This window comes from Onychomys torridus, chromosome 2 (genome assembly GCF_903995425.1).
Source record: "Onychomys torridus chromosome 2, mOncTor1.1, whole genome shotgun sequence".
Taxonomy (NCBI): domain Eukaryota; kingdom Metazoa; phylum Chordata; class Mammalia; order Rodentia; family Cricetidae; genus Onychomys; species Onychomys torridus.
Window position 1 is genome coordinate 50,931,237 of NC_050444.1, and position 23,758 is coordinate 50,954,994.

General features: G+C 35.1%; 1 protein-coding gene across 6 annotated transcripts in view; it reads left to right on the forward strand.

Annotated features, from left to right (window-relative positions):
- Epha7 (EPH receptor A7) overlaps nucleotides 1–23,758 on the forward strand; it is a 152,518-nt gene that overhangs the window by 102,290 nt on the left and 26,470 nt on the right. For 4 of the 6 annotated variants that reach the window (XM_036177579.1, XM_036177580.1, XM_036177584.1 and 1 more), the window contains exons 6-7: nucleotides 19,553–19,677; nucleotides 22,231–22,414. In XM_036177579.1, the coding sequence (XP_036033472.1) occupies nucleotides 19,553–19,677; nucleotides 22,231–22,414 (309 nt within the window). The remainder of the gene's footprint in view (nucleotides 1–19,552; nucleotides 19,678–22,230; nucleotides 22,415–23,758) is intronic. The other 2 variants (XM_036177581.1, XM_036177582.1) reach the window with 1 other exon arrangement.

The following is a 23,758-nucleotide window of genomic DNA, read 5'->3' on the forward strand; positions in this document are numbered from 1 at the left end:
AAAACCAAATTTCCCATCAAACAACATAGGGCATTGCTATGTCTAATTAGACATTTTTTTTTTGTAGTCCAGTAAATGACTATTATTAAGACCTAAGAGGTTAAAGACAAATAATATAGCTTGTAACTTTAAGGCTGTAAAGCTGAAGCATATAAAGTGAAATCTAAATTTTCTATTGACAAAATTCACAAATATTTGCTTTATTTTAATATTTTAACAAATTATGCCATAACTGATCAGTCATGCAGTCTCACACAAGCCAGCCAGTATTTTCACTAGGAATGTCTTTATTACCACATCAAGTGTTTTGTACTCTGAATGGTGACTTAGCCTTTTAAACTCTCCAACAAAAAGGAATCTTCCTGGTTCCAAAGCCAAAGTCACAATTTGACACACCAGAAAACCTAGTGCCCCAAATACAAGAAAAACTAAGTTCTGTGGTAGGTACTCTTACCAAACTTCTATCTGCCTTTTTTCCATTAATCATTTTAATTTTAATTAAGATTTAATTACATCATTTCTCCTTCCCTATAATCTCTCCAACACAACCCCTCCCTCCCATTCCTCCCTTCCCTATTATTCTTTCTCAAATCCATGGCCTTTTTTTCTTTGATTAGTATTGTTAAATATATATAGGTGTAGATATAGCTAAAGATATACATGCATAAATAAACGTGTAAGTAGAAGCTGCCGCGTACATTTAGTATTGCATGTATACATGTATACATGCTGACTACTTGTCTTAGAGACCCAGTAAGGAACTCATCCCTGGGGAAGTCTCATTCTCGCTTTCTCAGCAGTCCTCAGTTGCCTTAGATCTTAGCAGTTGTCCTTAGCTCTTTGTCTAGAATTGAGGCGCCTTGGAATTTCCCCCTTCCAGTGTTAATTCATCTGTTAGTGCCATTGTTTGGATCTTGTTTGGACAGCCACAGTTGCACCTTTTGAGTGTAGCTCCAGTGCTGTTTCTAGGAGGCACTATCACACAGTTCCTTTCCTTCTGGAAGACACACTGTCCACATATATTTTTCTTACTTGCCTTGCCCATCCTTAACTGAACTAAACTTTACTGGATAAAGGGTCAGCAGATCTTAAGTTTTTCTGTAACTTTACTAGAAGTTGGGAATAACCCTGCCATGAGTTATATTCATCAAAAGTATTATAATCACTGATACTCAATTCCAGATGAATTTGTCATATTTCCTAAACCAAGAAGCTGAGGTTCATGTAATATATTAAGGCGTATAACCTGTGCATTTAAAACTGTATCCCAACCAACTTCTATGTGACATGAGCCAACTACCTTACTTTGGTTGATTTTTAAATACTTTGCATAAAAAAAGCTATGGTAAGACTATTTCACTGTTTGTTTTAATGACTGAAAAATCATATGTGTGTGTCTGTGTGTAAAATTCTACATATATACTCTCTCTATAAATATGTGTGTATTATTCTATATTCATGTATCACAGCTCATACATGTATAACTTTTGTCATATATATGAGAAAATATGTATATATTTCTCATATATATATATATGAGAAAAACTAAATAATAGCCTGAAATACCTTGTTCAAATGATCATTTTTATTTCTATTCAATATACCCCGAATTTTGTTCATCTGTGAATAATAGTATGCTTAGCTTAACTCAGAACTGACAATGGGTTGAAAACAGAGGAGACATAAATCAAAAGCAATACCTGACTAACAGGAGGCTCAGCTGCCACATGTTTCTTTGAAATATAATGTCTTCAGGGCCTTGGGTGTCAAGCTAACCTTTGTTCAGTTGAGGAGTAATTTTGTTCATTCCCACCCAAACTTCAGACAACTGCTTTCTAAATCAGTGGGAAATTGCGTGCAAAATATTAATATGGCACCAGGAACGGCTCAGATATTTTTGACAAGGATGTATGCTAAAGTAGAAACTTTAGTGACTTACAAAGCAATTAGCTCAGTCTTTTGTAGTGTGGTGTGGTGCAGGCTTGGAGATGCAGTATATATGAGCTTTGGTTACTGAGTTCCTGTTTTTAGTAAATAGCTGCCCTGTAGGTTGCTAAGTGCTATGGCTGACAGGCTGTATATGAAAAAGCTTTTATTTTAATAACCAGTGGCAACTTTCAGTTATTTAAAAAAAAAAAAAAAACTTTTATTTCTCGAAATACTTCTTTGGTTCAAAACTGCTGAAGAGAATTGCAGTCACCTCTGGGAGAGTAGACCTAAACCAGTTATTAACCAAGGACCAAATGGAACATCAAAGAACGGGAGTTTCTAATATCCGAGTCAGGGAACAAAACGTACCCATGAAATGAGGCTTGGGAGATGTATGTCTCAGTTCCAGAGACAGGGAGCAGAACATTTTCATGAATGAGGCTTGGGGTTTGTATACCTAATATTGAACAAAGAGAAGTTATATTTCAAAATGCTGTACTTAAGATCACTACACAATAAACTGTAAATAAGCTTGCTCACTTGTCTCAATGAAAAGTCAAATATGCCTACTCTATGCAGAAGCTGTGTTGGAGATGTGAGCTTTTAATGCTATGTATTTAGAGAGCTTAGAAATGATTTCACCCATCTCTTAGAACTAAAATGGTGAAAGTACCTTTGCTAAAAACTGTCTGAAGTAATCAATTAGGAGAATATTTTTTTTTAAGATTTATTTATTATGTATACAGAAGAGGGCACCAGATCTCACTACAGATGGTTGTGAGCCACCATGTGGTTGCTGGGAATTGAACTCAGGACCCCTGAAAGAGCAGTCAGTGCTCTTAACCTCTGAGCCATCTCTCCAGCCCTAGGAGAATATTTTTAAGACATTATCAGTGTGTAGCACAGGGAAATTAAGAAATAAATAGCAATCCATAACAACATATTTGGGAATGAATTTTTAGTTTTAGAATAAATTTTGTGTATTCAATTTATAAAACATGCTATGGGATATAAAAATATAGCCATTACTTGTGTGAAACAATTGGATACATCAAATTCTTACAGTTTCCTTACATTTTTTTATGGTAGAGGAAGATAAAACCTATTTATTCATTAGAAGTCCCCAATACACTACAGTTCTACACACGTACACACATACACACAGAGAGAGAGAGAGAGAGAGAGAGAGAGAGAGAGAGAGAGAGAGAGAGAAAGAGAGAGAGAGAGCACTTATATATAGGATCTGTTTATATGTTGTATTCATGTCTGCTTTTGTGTGTGTGTTTATGACTTAATTTGTTAATTTCTCTGAATAAAATAGAAAATAAAAATGACTAGCGATAGCTAAACCTTCTTTGAAGGGAACAATGTGATGTATGTGGAGGTTTTTGACTTCAGGATATTTATTCTGATGAAAGTGAAAGGTAAGCAGCATAAAGGGATGGAAATTTCAGACATTAGAGGAAACATGTATTCAGTGAATTCGCTAGTGTACACACAGTAAATAAAAATCAATTTAATAGAAACAGTCATGAAAGAAATACAGAGTGTCTCTGTGACATGATTCAGTAAATAACTTTTAGGAAATACAGTTTTGAGGAAAGTTTTGATATAAGTGACTATAAACATAAAATATTAGTATAAGCTACTTTGTTGGAGAAAATATCCAATATATGTTAAATATATTGGCAATCGTATCATTTATATATTCCAAATGAGTTATAAAAAATCATAAAACAAAAAATGGTATTATCAGATTGGTAAAACAGAACCAACAGATTTGCTCATAATTCAATAAACAAATAAAGAGGGAAAAACAGCCAATGTTGAAAAACCAAGTTAGGGGTTTGGGGAGATGGCTCAGTTAGCAAAAGGCTTTCTGTGCAAATGTGAGGACTTGAGTTTGAATCCCTAGAACTCTTTAGAAACTCAAGTATCTCAGCACAGCACATGCTTGTAATCCTAGCACTGGGATTCCAGTGGTAAGTGACTACCTAGTTTAGCCAAATCAGCAAGTTTCAGGCTCAGTGAGAGACTCCCCCATCCTCAGTCCCTGCCTTCCTTCCTTCCTCCCTCCACTTCACCCCACCATCTCTCTATCCCAGTGTTTTCCTCTCCCTTTTCCTTCTTCTCAATTTCAAAGTGTAATCAGCACTATAGGATTTATTGAGCTGTTTTTGATTCCACAGAATAAAAGTGAGGTCATAATCTTTAATAAAACCCTTTTAAAAGATGGCCAGTAAACAATCTCATCTAGCTTAAGATAGAGTTCTCATGTTCTATGTGAGTTCAGTAAGTAGTATCCAAGCAAAGTAACATATAGATTTATATTCTATATATTCTATATTCTGTAGCTCTCAAAATGATTTTTAGCAATTCCTTACATGAATTATAATTGTTTATTGTATGAAAATGTACATTGAAAATTATATATTGAAGATAAGCTTATAGAAAGGAATAATTTATAGGTAAAATTAATGTTGTAAACTGATAAATAATAACTAATGATAATTAATAATAATCATAATTTACTACATTGACACAAACTTCATATTTATATAATGTATTTTAAATGAAACAGGATGCTACTACAAATTCATATCAGGCAAATAAAATCCTTATGTATGTATGTGTATATATATATATACATATATATATATATATGTATATATATATATACACACACACACACATATGTGTGTGTGTGGGGGGGGGGGGGCATGACTTGGAGTCCACAGCTAAAACCCAGGCTATATATTTTCATCTCCACTTTCAAAATCTTAGAGTATTAAGACTCTCCTCAACTGACATCCTTGAAGTTGACATCGTCTTGTGACTGAGTAGATAGCAGCAAGAAATTCAATTACGGCAAGTCAGCTCTGTCATTGCACCTGTCGGCTTGCACGGAAAATGATTTGTAAATTGGGCTTTATCTTTCCCATCCCATAAATCTGCTGTCCATAATTGACACTTGTCAACATAGATGAATAGTGGGAGAAAGAAAACAGAAAGTAAATGAGTAGCCCACCTGGGAAAAAGATGTCTTGCTGCCCATGGGAGTCGTTTACAAACAGCAGTACCCAGAGACCAGAGTGTGCATCCACAAGCAGGTGGCAAGTGTTTTCCTCGTCAGAAATACAGTCCAGGGCTGAATCATAATGAAGACAAGATGTAGTAATGACAATTAGCACGCAGGCTTTGCATGTGATGTAAATACCACTTCCAAGGAAAGAGAGCTTCCTTACTGTGTTGAAGCTAACGGTTGTTGCACATTTCTAAGTACTGGGTTGGTGTTTGACCTGTCAGAATGTTTTCATGAAGCAAGCATTTTAGCTGTCTAGGGAGTTGATATTGTCACTTGTTACACAATTCAGCATCAGTTCAAAGTTGTTTGATTCCGGTGTTGACAGATTGGTTTTAAAAAGACATAAAAACGATGATGTTTTCTTTCAAATGTCAAAGAAGCAGGGTTTCATAAAGATGATCTCGGGAGTAAGAACTAACCACAGGAACATGACAGAAAAGCCTTGCATTTACCTGAATGCCTTATTTGACTTCACGTCTTCTTCTAATGTTTATCTTAAATTTTGAAGCACTCAATTTTAAACAACTAAAAATATTTAGAATGTTTTAATCATCTTGATGCTAAAACACCTTATGATTCTAAAAAATATTTTTAAATCACCATCCCACCAGTATTGTGATCATTTAAAATAAAAATGTAAGTGCATAAATGTAAATGATAACTGAGTGAGTACTTTGAAACCTAAATTAGCATGCCAAATTGTCGTTTCAAATCATTAGCTACACAACATGATTTTACAGTTTCTTCTGTATCATACCCAACTTATCAACAGTTCAGTTCTTTAAGTGTGACTTTTTTTTATTTAAAAAGATTCAATTTAGTATGAAAACAAATTTTCAATTCCTATGAGCAGTCCATCTCAGTATCATTGTCATTTTATAATGTATAAATATCTAACTTGAAGTGTAACATCTTCCCTCTTTGCTTCTAACAAACAGCATGAATATAAAATTAGCGTCTCCTACAGACTTAGATCCAAGTGTTAGAAGTGGAGCACTGGGGGAGGTTTACTGATTGTACACACCCACATCAGTACTTTCTTCACCATTACCCGTGGCTCAGCACACTCTTTGTTGTTCTAGCGTTATAGGATTTGGGCAGAGAACTTAAGCCACTTCTCTGTGGGGTTGTTGTGAAATAGCTGTATACAGATGCTGTAAGGACACACAGGATTTTCTTGGAGCATGTTAAAAACAATGTATATTCATAGTATAATACAAAGGTCAGCAGTCAGGGTCAGCCACTCTTGAACATTTTTCACCACTTAGCATAACAAATATGTCTTCACAAGGAAAATTCACTATAATCAGGAAATATCAGACTAAAACATTCAGCATTCACAATAGAATACATAAGATAGTAAGTATTATTCCTACACTAGAATTTGTTTTTATGGGTGATTTGTAATTCTATATACTTCCTACAAAATCTTGTTCTAGGAACAGTGAGTTGGTACAGGAGGCAAAGGTACTTGAAACCAATTATGACCTTCTGAGATCTCAAGAACCCACACAGTGAAAGGAGACAACTGATTCTTTGAGTTGTCCTCTGTCCTCCATGCATGTGCAGTGGCACAGGTGTCCCAACATACACACACATGCATGACATGCATAACTAAATATAAAAATTTTAATCATGTTCTGTATTAACAAACAAAATGAAATCAGTATCACTATAGACATTTAGCTTGCATTAGGATGAAATAATGGAAATGTGGTGATATTGTGTTCCCCAAAATATTGTGCAACCTAATAAACTTACCTGGGGTCAGAGAACAGAACAGCCACTAGATACAGAGGCCAGAAAATGGTGGCACACACACCTCTAATCCTAGCCTTCCAGAGGCCACACTCGAAACAGCCAGGCATGGTGACTCACAACTCTAATCCCAGGAAGTGATGGCAGGAAGCAGAAAGGTATATAAGGCATGAGGACCAGGAACTAGAGCAGGTTAAGCTTTTAGGCTTTTGAGCAGCAGTTCAGCTGAGATCCATTTTAATGAGGACTCTTCCAGTCTGAGGAAATAGGGTCTGCTGAGGCATTGGCAAGGTGAGGAAGCTGTGGCTTGTTCTGCTTCCCTGATCTTTCAGCTTTAACCTCAATCCCTGGCCCTTGGTTTATTTTTATTAATAAGAACCTTTAGGATTCATGCTACAGAAATCATTTAAATCTTTGTTATATATTATAAAGTCAGTTTTACTACACATTAATTTCTTCCTTTCTTGATGATTCAGATTGTTGCTGAACATTGCTTATTTTTCAAAAATCATTATTTTCACCTTACATATTAAAACATGGGACTCATAACAGTTTAGCAATTTCGGTAAGATGCTATGATTAATAAGTGAGAGTGCAATGCTTAAACATTTTGTTCATGAGTTCAAGTCCTCTGGAGAGGGCAGGAAGCAGCTTCAGCCACACTAAGCTGACTTGAAAATGTGATCTTTTCATTCTGGGGTATAACACGAATCTTAAAAGGTCTTATTAATTTAAAAAAATACACAGAGCCAGATATTGGGGTGAATGCTGAAAGATCAGTGGAATGGAACAAGCCACAGCCAACCTCACCTCTCCAACTACTCAGCCAATCCTGTTTCCACGAATCCTCCAGCTGAAGTGAGTCCTCACCTCTGAGGGGTTTCAGTAGAACTACTGGTTAGTTCCTGTCTCCTCACACTTTATATACCATTCTCCTCCCAGCCATGTTACTTCCTGGGACTGAAGTTGTGAATGCTTTCCAAGCAAAGGCATGAGATCTCAAGTGCTGGGATTAAATTTAGGCACATGCCACCACTTCCTGATTCTGCTCCTAGTGTGGCCTTGAACTCACAGAGATCCAGAGGGATCTCTGTCTCCCAAGTAATAAGATTAAGGGTGTGTGCCACCACTGTCTGGCCTCTATGTCTAATTCAGTGGCTAGCTCTGTTCTCTGATCCCCAGATAAGTTTTATTGGGATGCACAGTATATCAACACACTGGGGTGTTATGAAATTCAAATCCATATTTATTATATATGTTGCTCATGTCTATATAGCCGTGTGTGTGTGTGTGTGTGTGTGTGTGTGTGTGTGTGTGTATGTGTGTGTGTGTGCGCTTTGGTGGTTGGGTACTCCTTTAATTCTTATGTGAGGAATAATGCATCATACAGTACTCCAAACTGGCCAGTGTGATAAAGAGGAACAATAATTCCTAGTAGTTTCCAAAATATTTGATGCATTAATATATAAATAAATATTTATGGGATATTATATAACATTTTCGTAAATCTGTACATTGTGTGGAAATGTGTGTTCAACAATTGCCATTTTTAGTAAAAACCAGTTTCATAATCCTTTTATCATTTTGAGTTATTCAGTGCATTGTTATCAATAGTCAATTTGGTGATTATTTCTTAAAAACAGTACCTAGCAGCCAAATAAGTACACGTAATATGTTTTTCTTTTTAGTGTTGTTCCAACTTTTGTTAAATTTTTAATTTTTAGCTATGTGATAGGCTGAATGTTAGCTCTCTTTTGCATCTGAATTTTATATATATATATATATATGAACTATAAGTCTCTTAATTTCAGAAGCCCTTACTTTAAATTATAGTATAAAGAACTTGCTATTCCAAATAAATTCTTAATAAGTACCAACCACAGAAAATATGACTTTCATTTTTCATTGATATGAGCAGTTTCTAAATAAAGTATGTAACACTATTGCTTTTGTTTGCCATCTGTGACACATTAAAACAGAAATGAGAGATGTTTTCATAAGTATTATGGAACTTCACAGAGAGATGTACTGCTGGATAATATTTATTACTGGACAGAGTAGAATATGTACTCATTTGAAAGAGCAATTGAACATGTTTTGGTCAGCAACAGAGCAGATTAAGTGCACATCTGCAGAGTGATATTTGCAATATCAGTTATAGGGATGTTTCAGAGCTGTAGCTATGATGTACCATTGTGGGTTTGTGTCTTTGTCTTTCCAGTAATAAGAAAATGAAGATCAGATCTATGATATGAATTGCCTAAACACACCTTAGTTTCTGCAAAACCATTAGCCTTAAAATGCAAGTACATTGTTCATCTTAAGAAGCCTAGGCAACTATGGCACCAAGTGAGCATTAATGAACCCACACAGCTTCACAGCTCAGAAAACAGATATTGCCAAAGCTTGGTCATAGCTTGTGAGTACTCTAACTAATTTAAGGAAAAGGGTCTCTAAAAAGGATGCTTAACCTAAAATAACACTAAAAAGTGAAAACAAGTTTTGTTCCTACCCTTAGGAAAATCCAGTAGGACTTAATACTATAAATCTGCCCCTAAAGTCCTGATTTACAAAACTTAGTGTATCATCCACAACTCATGGTCTTTACCTACCTAAGGAGTCTTAGGCAATTATGTTACTTTTTTAGGACACATTAGTTTTCAGCATTTTTTTGATGTAAACATGATAATTTAACAGTTTTCTAGATCAAATAGCTTCTCAGCTAGTCAAGCAATCAGCTGTTGAAGTTGTTATTTGTTTAGAGAAGCCCAAACTAACAACAATTAATTATGAGTTAATTTTTGAAACAAAATTTACTCAGAATTGATAGCTTTCCCTTCCTATACCTATTCATTCCAAGTTGTCTTTTCATGTGCATAAAAACGATATAAAGAGACAATCTAAACAGCTGTATTAATCTCTGTTGATACTAAAATATATTATATAAAAATTAATGCCACATCACAGCATTTGTTTCATGTGATGAAGAAATCTAATGCAGTTTTCATTCATGACTTTCTTGGTGGAAGTTTTTGCTCTGTGACACAACAACATGAAACTACAAACTCCAAAACTAAGTGCAATGTGTTTACCAGACTGTAGGAAGCGAAGGTTTTATTTTGCACTCAGTTTTCATTATAAAGTCTTAAATTTGGACTGGTATTGAGAACTTACTATTGAGCAGTATGAATTTGGCAGGTTTATGTTTGTAGAAAACAATGGAGCAGTTGAGATGCTAAGTTTTCAATTTGCCTTTTTAATTGACATCATTGGTGAGGTGGCTTTCTCTTCTCTGGGTCCCTTGACTTTCCTTTTCTGCCTCTCTTCCTTCTTCCCACCTTTTTCTTCCTTCTCAGGCTCCTGACTGAGTAATCAGCATATAATAGGTTGTGAAATTAAAATCACACAAATTCTGTGATGATTTTGAAATAAAATAAATTGGTAAACAGACGTGAACAATACTGAAGTGTTATATTTGATTATTGAAATATAATCCTCTATCATTTATAAAATGTACTTTCAAGTCAAAGAAAAATATCCTCAGCTGAAAACGTTACTCTAGCCTGTCAGGGGTCATTATCAATGCGCGTGTGTATATGTGTGTAGGGTCCATGTGTGTTAGTAAAAGGGGCCTTGCTGGGGGCCATGGCTTTATATACTTACAGAGAAAACTCATTCTGTAAGTATTCCGTCCTAAAAGCAAGGCATACTTGCGGAGTTAGCACTATAAATAAGGCAGCTTATGGCTATAGTCTCACAGAAAGTTAGCAATGCAACCAGGTTTTCTGACACACTAAGAAAAAAGGAGTGGTTTGAAAACTGGCTGAAAAGTTTCCTCAGCGTGGAAAAATGAAATTGCTGGGTCTTCGTTCTCCACGCCATATGTTGTAAGGCATCTTATAAAAGGGTGTGTCTTGAAGGTCCTCTCCCCATTCTAATAATTTAATTTAATTTTTACTATGAAGTAACCCTTTTAAATGATGTAAAATTTAGGTTTTAGATTTCTATCTTTCTGTTACACACATATATATATGTATATATATATATGTGTGTGTGTGTGTGTGTGTCATTTATTTAATAAATCTATGAATGTATTATTTGCATATCTAATATAGTCAGCATTTATTATGAAGACTCACACACCTTAAAATGACAGTGTAAGTTCCTAAGCAAACTTCAAAGGAATCATTCTCACACCCAGTCATGGATCACTTTAACAGTGCATTCATCCATGCATGTGCAAGATACCAAGGCCGGAACTGCATTTTAGAGTTTCCAATTTTAGGAAAGAAGTATTCTGGAATGGGTCCCAGACATCAGTTATTTTAATACAGGAAAAAATAAATAGTTTTTTAACCACGTGCCAGAACTGATTTTCAATATTTACTATTAATACCTATATATATTTCTATTTCCATCTTTTTGTGAGTTGTGCCCTATGGTTATTCCCCTTTTGGATCTCAGAATCCCGCTAACAGTGCAGTTTACTTTATTACTTACATTCACACTGCAAAGAAGCAGTGGACGCCACTGCAAAGCCAGCAGGTTATTTCTTAGGCTCATCCTTCTGCACTCCACACCAATAATCAACAAACATCAGAAGAACCAAGGAGATAAAATATATACTCACACGATGTGTGCTTCCTAGAATAAAAATAATACATTAGCTGAAGTAGAGGAAAAATGGTGTTTTAAATAGTTGTTGCTGAGGCTGCTGACAAGAAAATCATGATTCCAATCTTTAACTTGGTATTATCTAACTACAAGTTGTCTCTATTATACATATGGTAACTAATATAGATGCAGGTCATACTGGTCAAACATGAAGTTGCAATTTGTAAGGCTAAGACCAAAATATTTTGTTTTTTGCTTCTTTACTGTCTCCCCCAAAATTTGCTAGCACCTGCCTTACATTGTATCAGCTGTTTAGTTTTACATTCAAATTGTGTGTGCACATACCCATTTTGATTTTGTTTTTTTGGTGGGGGAGGGGTGAGTTAGGAATTATGGTTTCTTAATTGGGTGCGTGAATGTAGCTCAGTTAATGGAGTGTTTACCTATCATGTTTGTAGCCTTGACTTCAGTCCCTAGCATTGCATAACCTGGATATTGTGGTACACACCTATGACCCCCCCAGAATTCATGAAGTGGATGCTCAAGAATGGGGAGTTCAAGGTCATTCTCAACCACATAGGAAGTTTAAGACCCACCTAGGATTTTTCAGACCGTGCCACAAAAAAAGACATTTTATTATCTAGAAGGCAGGAAGTAAGACTTCGTTATCCATCATCTCTGTAGTCTGTAGAATTCTTTATTTATACTATAATCCCTCATGTAAAAAGTGTATGCTGAAGTTCTGAATGAAGAGATCTCTCATCAAAAAAAAAAAAAAAAGTCAATAGAAATGTTATGGTGATCTGCTTTCTGGGCATTTTAGTGTAATATGTGTACTAGACCAATACTGTAGTTCTTTGAAAAGCCTCTGCTATTCAAAATGTCAGTATAGAACAGATAAGTAGCTTTTTTTAAAGAAAGGACGCATTTAAGGAAGCTATATAAGGAAATAAATGCTTCCTTCACAAGAAATATTGATTGAAAAAAAAAGATACCAGTAAATTGATGTACACAAAGGTGACTTATGTTGTAGTTGGTATGTATCTGAGAAGAGCCCCTTCTCAGCACTGTCTAGAAGCTGTATAGAGTAGTCTGTCTGCCTTAGAGGGCACTTGCTCTCCAATACTTAAAATAACAAGGACCTTAGTCTTTCTTTTCTTTTATAACACTGACTCTAAATGACTCTTAACCCTTGGCTCATCTTGTATCTATAGGGCCTTACCCAGTTTTTCTTACCTGTAAACAGACACTCCAGAACATTTCATTCTCTTTGAAAATTTGTACTAGCTAATTGGTGCTCAGGCAGTTTTATTCGTCTTATTCTATCCCAGAAAGTGGTAGGAAGTGCCCATGCTTATCAGTGAAGACATAGTCAAATAAACATGGCACCTCTGTGTAGGGACCCTGGCCTCTGAGAAAAGAGACTGAAGCTCTCCAAGGGCTAACTGACTCAACTCCTGAAATACTGTAGCAAAGCAACATCAAGATTCAATTGGTCATTAAAATAATACCCTTAGGATCAAAAACTCCACACATTTGGGTTTACTTTGACTATTTCAGGAAGTATATATCTAAGAAACTATTAAGAGTGGTTACTTTAAGAGAAACAGCTTTGAAACATGGAGTGTGTCAGGGAGAGGGTTTCATTTTTACTGCTTTTAAAGTTGTGAGTTGTGTATGTTCCCTTGCCATTTTAAAAAGGGGGTAAAAAATTCTCTACTTTGTCTATCCCCATTCAGATGCCAGCAGATTATACCAGCCTTTTCCTGTATGGCAGATATCTTCTGTCTTTCCACAGCCCCTTGTTAACTTCTTCCTCACTGGGGCAGAACCTTTGATGTAAATGAATTAAAAGAAAGGCAGATATTTTGGCTTATGGTTTCTGGGGTTCCATCCCATCAGAGTCATCTCTTTTGATTCAGGGCCTGTGGAGAATCATGGAATTATGGTGGTTGGAGCATGGTAGAGGAATTATGGTGGTAGAGGCTTCTGAACCCATTTTGGGCAGAAAGCAAAAAGAAAAAGACCAGGACCAGGTGTAACCTTCAAGAGCATGTCCCAGTGACCTACGTCATCCAGAGATGCCCCACCATATAGTTTCCACCACCTCCCAGAACAGAGCCACACACAGAGCTTTAATTATTCTTCCACTGCCTACTCTAGGGAATGGAAGCATCTGGAATTATTAGTTGGGTAGAATGAAAAAAATTGAGAAATAGGACTTGAAAGCATAGACTTACTTGAGACCTGCTTCTTTCTGATAGGATGCTTCATGATGTCTATATGACTCCACTTCTCCACAATAAAACAGAAATGACATTATCTCCCTTGTAGTATTATAATATGGAAAACAGAGTTCAAGATGAAACCCATAAGACTCGTATGAATGTGTATAAATATATGAGCAAAGAATTTTCCAAGTTCCTAAGGGTCACAGAAAAGTATATTCTGCATCTAGTAAGTGTCAAACGAATACTGGGTGACAGCAGCCAGACCAGCTAAAGAATGAGTCTTAAATACTGATTGAAAAGCTAGATCACTCCTCTCATAGGGCTCCTTTACCTTTCCCCATTGTCCTGTGAGGCTGTTTCTGAGTTCATCTGTGGATAGGGGTATGTGAGGAGGAAGTCTCACTAAAGGAAGTTACCTGATTTATACCCAATATATCCAGACATTTATATGCAGTGGGTTTTTTTTTTTTGAAGATTGAAAATGACATGAATGACAAATTAATTTTTTACCAATTGATGTTTTGATAGTTCTTCAGGAGACATGGGCAGAATCATGTATGTTTGGGAATTTTGTCAACAGGAACCTCCACAACTTACCGCACTGACCCTGACGCATTTGACTGAGAGATTTTGCTGAAAAGCTTGGACACTTAAGAACAATTTCACATCTAAACAGTAGTTAATAATTACCTAGTGATTCTAGAAAAGGAAAAAAAAATATTCCTATTAATATATTGGCAGATTGCTTCTGTAACTGTTGCTTTAAAGAAGTGGAATTCTGTTCAAATGGTGAAGCAAGGATGTCACCAGTTCTGTTTTCTAGTCTATTACTAGGTTGAAAATATCCTATTGTAGCTTCCACTTGCACTTGAGGAGGGGTCTACCCAGGAAGCTTTGTCAAGTCAACATCATGACCACGTTTTCATGGAACTTCATGTCCTAACAACAGCTCCTATGAAAAATATCAATTCATTTCATAGTGGGTTTTTTTTTTGTTTTTTTTGTTTTTTTTTTGTCAAGCTACTTAGTATAAAATGACATTTTATTTAAGCTAAAAAGAACCCTTTCCTCCAACCAGATTTTTTTTAAGGACTCTGTTACACATAGGGTGCTCTTGATTGCTTCCAACTCAACTGCCTTTAGTCTTATTATGTGCTAAAACATTTTAGTTATTGTTTATAATATGTTGTTGACCGTTCTCCATAGGAAGTTAAAGCTTAATAAAATTGTGTGTTGACATTTTATACAATCTCCTACTTGTCCCCCAAATCAAATTGCTGTCTTACACAATACCACCCTGAAACAGACTTAGGACTAGTATTCTGCAATAGAAATAAATTGTATGTTTTTGTTTATTTTAAAATGTAAAAAAAATGCTATTAGGGAATAGTAAGAAGGCTAAATATAATATAGTGAAATACTATTGTACTAATGATGCATGAGCCTTTTACTTCAAAAGATGCTTAAAATGAAATTCTGTATTGATAATAAGTAGTTACAAAAGTGTGTAGTGATAGAAAATTGTGTTATTGTAGAATATGCATTACGTACTATTATAAAGAATCTTAATTTTTATCATTTGCCGTTATCTAATGGAATTTTATGACTGCCAAAATAATTAACAAACATGTGTCCAGGCTCATAGGACAGTTCAGACTTGTTGATCCATTTTTTCTCATTGCCCTGCTAGAATTACTGATAAACGTCCATTCTGTTCTTTGAAATACAGTTAGAAAATCTGTTTAGGTAAAATAATGACTGCTATAAATTAAGTATGTTTAAATATCCAAAAGCAAAACAAAATCGAGCAGCTTCATTAAAGTTATACTCTGCACATCCAAAGTTTCTTCCTTATATTGAGTAGTGTTTGTTCCTATGCTATGCTGTGGAAAGGACTTATGATCAAAATTATTCACATGCCATTTCAATATTGTGGCTGATGGATCACACCATGATTATATATAAACTTTCTCTACTATTGGAGTGATAAGAACTTACCCCCAAACTGAATAACCTAAAACAACATATATTTAAAACCCACAATTTTTTGAATCAGATCATTCAGCTCAATTCTTTATACATAGTTTCATCAGGCTGTTAGCTGATAAGGGCTAGCCTTCATTACTTTCTTCTTTTCTTTTCCCTTCCAACTTCCATTTTATTTTATTTTATTTTATCTTCTTATTTTTGTAATTTTGGAAGCTTTAAGGAAGAAATGCCTCTGGACTCACTAAGTTCTTTGGTGATTCATAAAGAACTGAAGTATTCACCTCTCTGCTATCAGATAGGGTCAGTGTTTAATCATAAAGCCTGCTCCCATATCTTCTTGTGTTTCCCATAGGACCTTTCACTAACACTGTACTGATTCTCCTCCAGGATTCAGTTCCTTCTGTTTTCTCTCAAAGCACATCTCCATCCCTAGCTGGAGCATCTTCTCATGTTACAGTTGAGTTTCTCCTTCTTCTGCAATGTCCTCTGTGGGGTCACCATATCTCCTACAGTGTGTTCTCAAATAGTCCCTTTCTCTACCTCATGCAGGAAAATTTCCATCTTTGAACACACACACACACACACACACACACACACACACACACACAAGTATGATTAACATTTTAGAAAGAAAAAATGGAGGCCTTGTTCTGTTCTGTAATTTAAATATAACTTTGAAATTGACTCAGAAGCTAAGATAAAAGGTTGTGTACAGCTATTTAGAAGTTCAAACTGTGTAAACTACCCCTTGGTTTAGCTTTATACATCATAATTCATCCTGGATGTTGACTATAAATCCAAAGCTTCATCTTACCAAAACAAAACCAAAAATTTCTTTTCTGCATCTTATTTGGCTTTTAATTTTTGGTTTTCATAAACTTTACCAACTTTGTTATCATGTTGTTGTCATGATATCAAACGTCTTCAGCTGTGGAAAGCATGTCTTAATTTCCTAAGATCATATTTTACCACCATTTAGTACAGATTCCAAATACAATTAACCTAACCATGTACAACATGGCTTGGTTTTACATGCCACTTTTTACTTCCCTCCCATAGCTTGGAAGAAACTTCAAAAATCAAGGAAGTCATATCTATTCATCAAATTGAAATTACCATTATTTGAATATTTCTAGAAATATAGGTGAGAAAAGTATATTAATCATTCAATAGAAATTCTACTAAAAATGTATGTTAAGTGGCTCCATAATGTGAAATATTTTTTTCACAAATATTTCCCAGTTAATATTATTGCTTACTGCTTATTAGCTTCACATCAGTTCCAATTGACTTATATATTGATTTCATTTTAATAAGTATGGACGTTATAAATTAATGCTATAGCATATAATTGGTTGTTAAATGTTATGTAATTTAGCTGTTCAATTTCATTTTCAGAAATGAACCATGGGTTATAATTAACTGAGAATTTGGTGTGAGTGGAGTCTTAGTGATAAACTGCTACAGTGTGACTCATAAAGTAGATCAGATATGACAAGGTAACCATAGAGAGCATTATGTTTTAGCATCAGCACATCAAGGCCAGTCTCTTAGCTAACTTCTGTAAACTGACATTCTTGGAATGTGACAAGTTTAGAGATATCTGTGTTTATAAATGGTATACTTTCATTCTACATATTAAAATTCAAGAAAAAATGTCATCTTTTTTAACCAAAACCTTGTATTCAAAAGGCCTTTCTATCCTACAGCTCACTATTCTCAAGGGTCAGTTGGTTATATTCCTGTGTTTGCCGTCTAAAGTGTGTGCCTGAATACACTATCAACAACAGTTTAAAAGTCAAATAAATGCCCCAAAAGAGCAGTGAGTCCCTTATGGACATGGCTTCTCCTATGCAAAGAGGAGAACTGTATTGTGGCATAGTGCACCATTAGAGATATAGGATGAATTTCAAAATATTACAGATTTCAAATGTTTTTTTGGCATCCTTTTCTCCCAAATCCTCAATTATCATAATTACATCCATGAAAGTTCTTTTACAGTTTCAAATAGTGAGCTTAATTTTAGTGTAACTTTCAAATATCAAGTCTTGTTTTACATTAGAGTTTGCTCTATGTAGCAGAAACTCAGTGAAGTATATTTATAGCCCACATTTTCTCCATAGCTTAGAGACTCCAAGGTTTCCTGTCTCATGTTTTGAGACAGCAACTGAGCAGAGCTTGAACAGTTACTGAAAACTACAGTATGTGATGTGTGTTATTTGACAGCGGTCTGAAGACTTATATGTGTTCATCTCTGCCACCTATTTCTTCTCAACCGGTTTTCACAGTGCACACCTAAATTATGGGCCTTAAGCAGGGAGCAGCAGCCCTGTGGTGCATGCCACTCCACTGCCCTTTGCAGTATTTCCATCAGGGCTCTGTTGTACACTTTGGAGTAGATGAGACTCAAAGAAACTGTTAAATACAGTGAATGTCACCTTATCTTTGGTTGGAGTTTACGTTTCCCAAGGCTATGGAGACCCTTCACATATCTCAGGCTATGAGCCGGGCTAAGCATGGTCTTCATGATTTCAGAGATGGGTTTGCACAGCTGTTGTGAAGAAATAAAAGTTGTTGAAAATGGTTTTGTACTGCAAATCAGCTTCACTGCTAATGCACTAGATAAGAATTTACTGGTAAACACAGTACAGTGAGAATGTCACCTGAATTCTCTTCAAGAGAAAGTCTGTTTTGTTATTTTCTTGTTGTTGTTGTTTGTAGTAGTGTGGGAGGAAAGGGCTGTCATGAATCTTCCCTGCCCTTCCTTCAAAATTGCAAAGCAAGGAAGATGTGAAAAATGTGTTTTCCAGACATTGATGCAAGAAAGTATTAAGAAGTAGAAGAAAAAATAAAGCCAAAGGGATAAACATCAGAAATTTGCTTAAATGGCTTTGGTCTCATATAATTGCTTTTCTGTCAGCAGGATTATTAACAATTTTGGACATCTGAAAATTAAATTAACAGCCTGAAAATATTTTACAGAATGAGATAGAGCATGATACATGAAACATAATGACCCCACTGAAACTCTGCCAAGCTGGCTCAGCTACTCACAGAGGCTGAGTAGACCACTAGTTAATCATCACCAAGCAAATTGGACAGAGCAAATTAGCTTACTGAATTCCAAAGCCTTAGCTACAAGAAATAGGATATGTCACTAATTATAATGAAGGAACTCTATGCATACTATTATCAGCATAGAAAGAGAAAGTAAGATTTTAGCTTTGAACTGCCCCAACCCAAGCTCTTGGAGCCTGGGTTACTATGTGTGAATTCATATGCCAAAGTGCAAAGCTGAAGACATGCTATGCCCAGCTTGGCACGAGAGAAGCTCAAGCATTTTTTAGCATCTTCTCCTAATGAAGTGTAAAACTTTTCACCAAAGTTAATTGGTATTCTTTGAGAATACATACACAGAGACAGAGAGAGCCGTATATGCAATATACAGACACACACATACACAGGCACATGAAATGACATTTTAAAGTAGGTACCATTTAAGTGAAAATTGTTAACCTATTTCGTGAACATTTTTCTCTACAGTATTTAGATTTTTATTTCTCCTGAAAAGTGTATTTCTGTTTTATGTAAAATAAATATTTGGACTCAGTTTATCACTGGAGATTAATCAGAAATCATATTTTCTAGCCTTAATTAGTATTCGTTTGCCTAATTGTCATTCTCAGCCTCATCATTTCCATTTTTCACTAACTTGAACAATGCTATCTTCTGCTGTTTGCACTTTAATTTAAATTTCTATTAAGGTTTATGAACAGTAATAAGGTCCTGTTTGAATATTCATTAGCTTTTGAATTGTGAGCTATGAAAAGGTGCTTTCTTTTACCTTAATGAAACTGGCACAGCATGGGACTGATCAGTTGTGACATTTGATTGGAGGCACCCAGTGAATTTTCTCATTGTTTATTGACACATCTTGTCCAAACAGCTCCCTCGCAAGTGAGTGGGGTAATGAAGGAGCGAGTGCTGCAGCGGAGTGTGGAGCTTTCCTGGCAGGAACCGGAACATCCCAATGGAGTCATCACAGAATATGAAATCAAGTACTACGAGAAAGTAAGTGTGAGAGAACTGTGGTGTGAACAGTGCCGTGCCTGATGCCATCCAACCGCGCAGTAAGGTAGTGCTGGTCATTACACTACTGTTTGGGGCTACTTCAAAATTCTTACTTAGGATTCACTGTGTTTAATAACCATCTTCACCATCTCTCGTTCACGATTACAATCTCTGTTTACTAGCTTTCTGTGTCATACAAGTGAGAATATTGGTCATATATTTCTTCAGTTATTTATATAATAATTAGGTATAGGGTGCTTTAATGGCACAGAAACTAATCAATCCAATATATTTTGAAAAGTGTTCCTATCAGTGTATCTGTGTGTGTATTAACACTTTAATTCAGGGTTTGCATAGGATCGATGTCTTCAAATACTGTTATCATACATAGCTAATGATATTGTGCATAACATGCTTATAATGTCTTCCAGCACTAGAATTAGGAAGATGTTATTTCATTCTTTTAGATTCTCTCTGAAAGTTATAGCATACGTATGCGATTATTACATCTCATGCCTCTCCTTCTATAGAAAGTACTGTCTAAAACTCATGTTCTGCTCCTAGTCTCTCCTTAGAATGACCAAGTATTAATAAGAAATATCTCTCTATATGAATATATTCATTAGTGACTTATTTAGAAAGTAAATGAAATATAAAGCCTATTTACAAACAGTTCTCTAAGTTCCACCACACAGAAAGACATCACCCAAAATTTAAAACACAGTTTAATGACTCTGACTGTAATAAATGATACTTTATCAATTTAACTAAGTTAGATGAATGCTCTAATACATAGAACTACTTCACTGTTTAGACATGATTGTGAAATAAAGCCCTAAGATTTTTGCAAAATTTGGGATTGAGTTGACTTCATTGAAATGTATACAATTTATTGGCAATGCCCCTCCACCCGCAGTGAGAAAAACAGACAACTTAAAATAAGGGAAGTGTTAATGTTCACATTTGAAATGCTTTGGCTTACTGTTTTCATTCTAATTTACTTCTTATTGGCCTCAGCTGCGTTTTATGCCTCAGCTTTGTACCGAAAAATACATTTCTTTTCCCATCAAATGTGCTTAAAGGGGATCATTGTTTTAACGCTGCTTCTGTAATACCTGTTTCGCTGTAATCCCTAATAGTTATGGTCCTTCTAGAAATTGGCAGATTTTAAAGTCAATAAAGCACATTTTACAGTACAAGGTGGCAGAGTTTCTCACAGGGAATCTGCAATCTTTTGCAACTCTTTACTCGGAAATGAGTGCCATTCAAATTGCTGGGCTTTATTTGCATGACAGAAACAGAATGTATTTACAGCCAGTAATGTGTAAAATAGGAAGTTATTGGGATGTAGTACTAGAGCAGTGTGAAGGCACAGGATCTGTGTTTGTTGCTCGCAGACTGTGAATTCTTTCCAGTTCTGCTCAGACTATACTTCAGCTGTCTATGATTGCATAGATAATACCCATGATCATTTTTATGAATGATTATGTTGATGACTATCATGAATCAACTCCATAAAGTGAGTCCAAGTGTTCATTTCCACTTTTAGGAGTAAAGTGTAAAGTGTAAAGGCAAATAATCAAGGTAATACTTTAGATTTCAGTAAATAATTTTAACACTGATACTTACAAATGGAATCAAAAATTATCCAAAAATTTATAACTAAGCAAGTATAACTTTTTCAACATGTCTTCATAAATGGCTTAAGAAGTCAAATCAATGAATACTTAGGTGTTATGCTTTTAAATATATTTTGAATTTTACATGCTTGAAGTTTGATATTTAATAAATTCTTAAGCTTATTCCACCTATATATAAAATTTCATATATATATATATACATATAGACATACATATTATAATATGCTTAACACTTAGGACATTTTACAAAATAAAAAAATTTAAGCTATTGCTTTAATGAACTTTGCAAGCCTTGGTATTTACATTTGAAAAATGAGTAAATTCAGTCCAATTTAAAATAATGTCAAACCACAACCATAATTCCCATATTTTACTCTCAGACTGAAAGCTGTGATCAGAAATTCTACTGAGTATTATTCTGTGGATGTAGTTTTCTTCCTTTTTTATTGGGAGTAAATGACCTATCACTGTTATAATGTTTAGCTGATTTTCTTGGTTTAGTAGCATACTTGATTTTTGGCATGTGAATTTTGTTTGATAAATATCATTCAGAAAAGAGTTTGAAGAACCAGATAGCCATATGAAGTCCTCTACTAAAAGAGACATTGACCAGATGTACTTGTATTTTGGTCAATAGAGAAATGTGGCCAAAAAGTGATAACCGCTGTGCCCTGTTCCAACACAGCAAAAGCCCAAACCCAAACACTGGGATCATTTTAATGAAATTATTTCTCTTTGAAATTTATACAACAAAGTCATGTTTTGCTTTGCATTTTGTGTTATCTTAGAAACATTCAGTGTTACAGTTTTCCAGAAGGTATAGTTGTAAGCTCAAACAAAAGCAATGCAGCAAATAAAAATCAATTACCAGAATCAACTGTCAAATCCATTTCCCCTGTAAATGTCATTGCAGGATCAAAGAGAAAGGACCTACTCAACACTGAAAACCAAGTCCACCTCAGCCTCCATTAACAATCTGAAGCCAGGAACAGTGTATGTTTTTCAGATCCGGGCTTTCACTGCTGCAGGTTATGGAAATTACAGCCCCAGACTTGATGTTGCCACACTAGAGGAAGCTACAGGTAAAATGTTTGAAGGTAATTACCATCTTTGGTTCAGATTCTTCACTTTATAACTGTCACTTGGTTTTTGTTTCTTGTTCTAGTTCATTTTTGTATTGAGGGTGATGATTTTGCATCAAAAATAATTTTTATATCTACAAATGAATATGCATGAACATAAGTGTATCCATTAGAAAGGTCATCCAGGAAAATAATTATTAAATATTCTCTTTATTCAATGATATCTAAACTTCATGATATCAGTTAGTCTTTTAAATGTATACTGTATTTATTTACTAAAAGTGAAATTAGAAACACATGTAGGGGTGATTCAGTTTAATGTTGACACAAGGAGATTTGTAGATCTTGGAGTGTTCTAACTCCAATTATGTGCATCAAATAGCTTCCTTTACTGTCACTGGATAGGTAGTATGCTATTCATAATTTTGAGTTAATTGAAGCTCTATGCGTCTAACAATGGTCTCAAACACTGAGGATTCAGAAAGGTCTCAAAGCTTGGGTTTCTTTTATTTGGACTTTTTTTTTCACTTTTGTTTATGAATTATTAGAGTTATACTAGAGAATATTAAGTACATATGAAATATAAATGAATTCCTGGAACCCACCACTCAACCTGAATATAAGTTTTAAATTCTTTAACAAGTGTTTATATTTCACAATGTTAATTTGAAGTTAAGTATGTGTCTATGTTGCATATAACACATGGGCAGTTATATCTTGAGATTTGTGTTCCCCTCAGACTGCTCCGAGCACTGTGAGTTCTACTGCTGGTCTTCTTTCAGCTGGCCTATGCCTTAAGTGTATTTCCACATTGGAGAGTCTGCGATTCCTCCTGATGTTACTACTTAGACAAAAAAATCACCCAGTAGCTCTTTCCTGTTGTCCATCAGCATTCTAGTGTTCCTATAAAATTTTAAAATAAGTGAATAAAAATGCATGATATCACTTTCTTTCTTCACTTCTGAAAAAGCTTTTAAAGTAATGAAGCTTTTATCAGAATTATTTTGACTTCAGAAAAGCATTATAATTCTTTTAAATGATAGAATAAATTGATACGTATTCTTTGTGTTAACTGAGGTTTGGTAAATTTATTAGTGAAAATCTTTCAAAATATTGTTATGTTTTAAAGTGAACAACAGAAATACATATGAAATCAATATGAAGTGTCAATTGTTTGCATATAATTTTACATGTGTAAGTGTCAGATGAAAGTGGTGGTTGAGCACACCTTTAATCTTGCAGAGGCAGGCGTATCTCTGTGAGTTCGAGGCCAGCCTGGACTACAGAGTGAGTTCCAGGAAAGGCACAAAGCTACACAGAGAAACCCTGTCTCAAAAAAACCAAGAAAAAAAAAAAAAA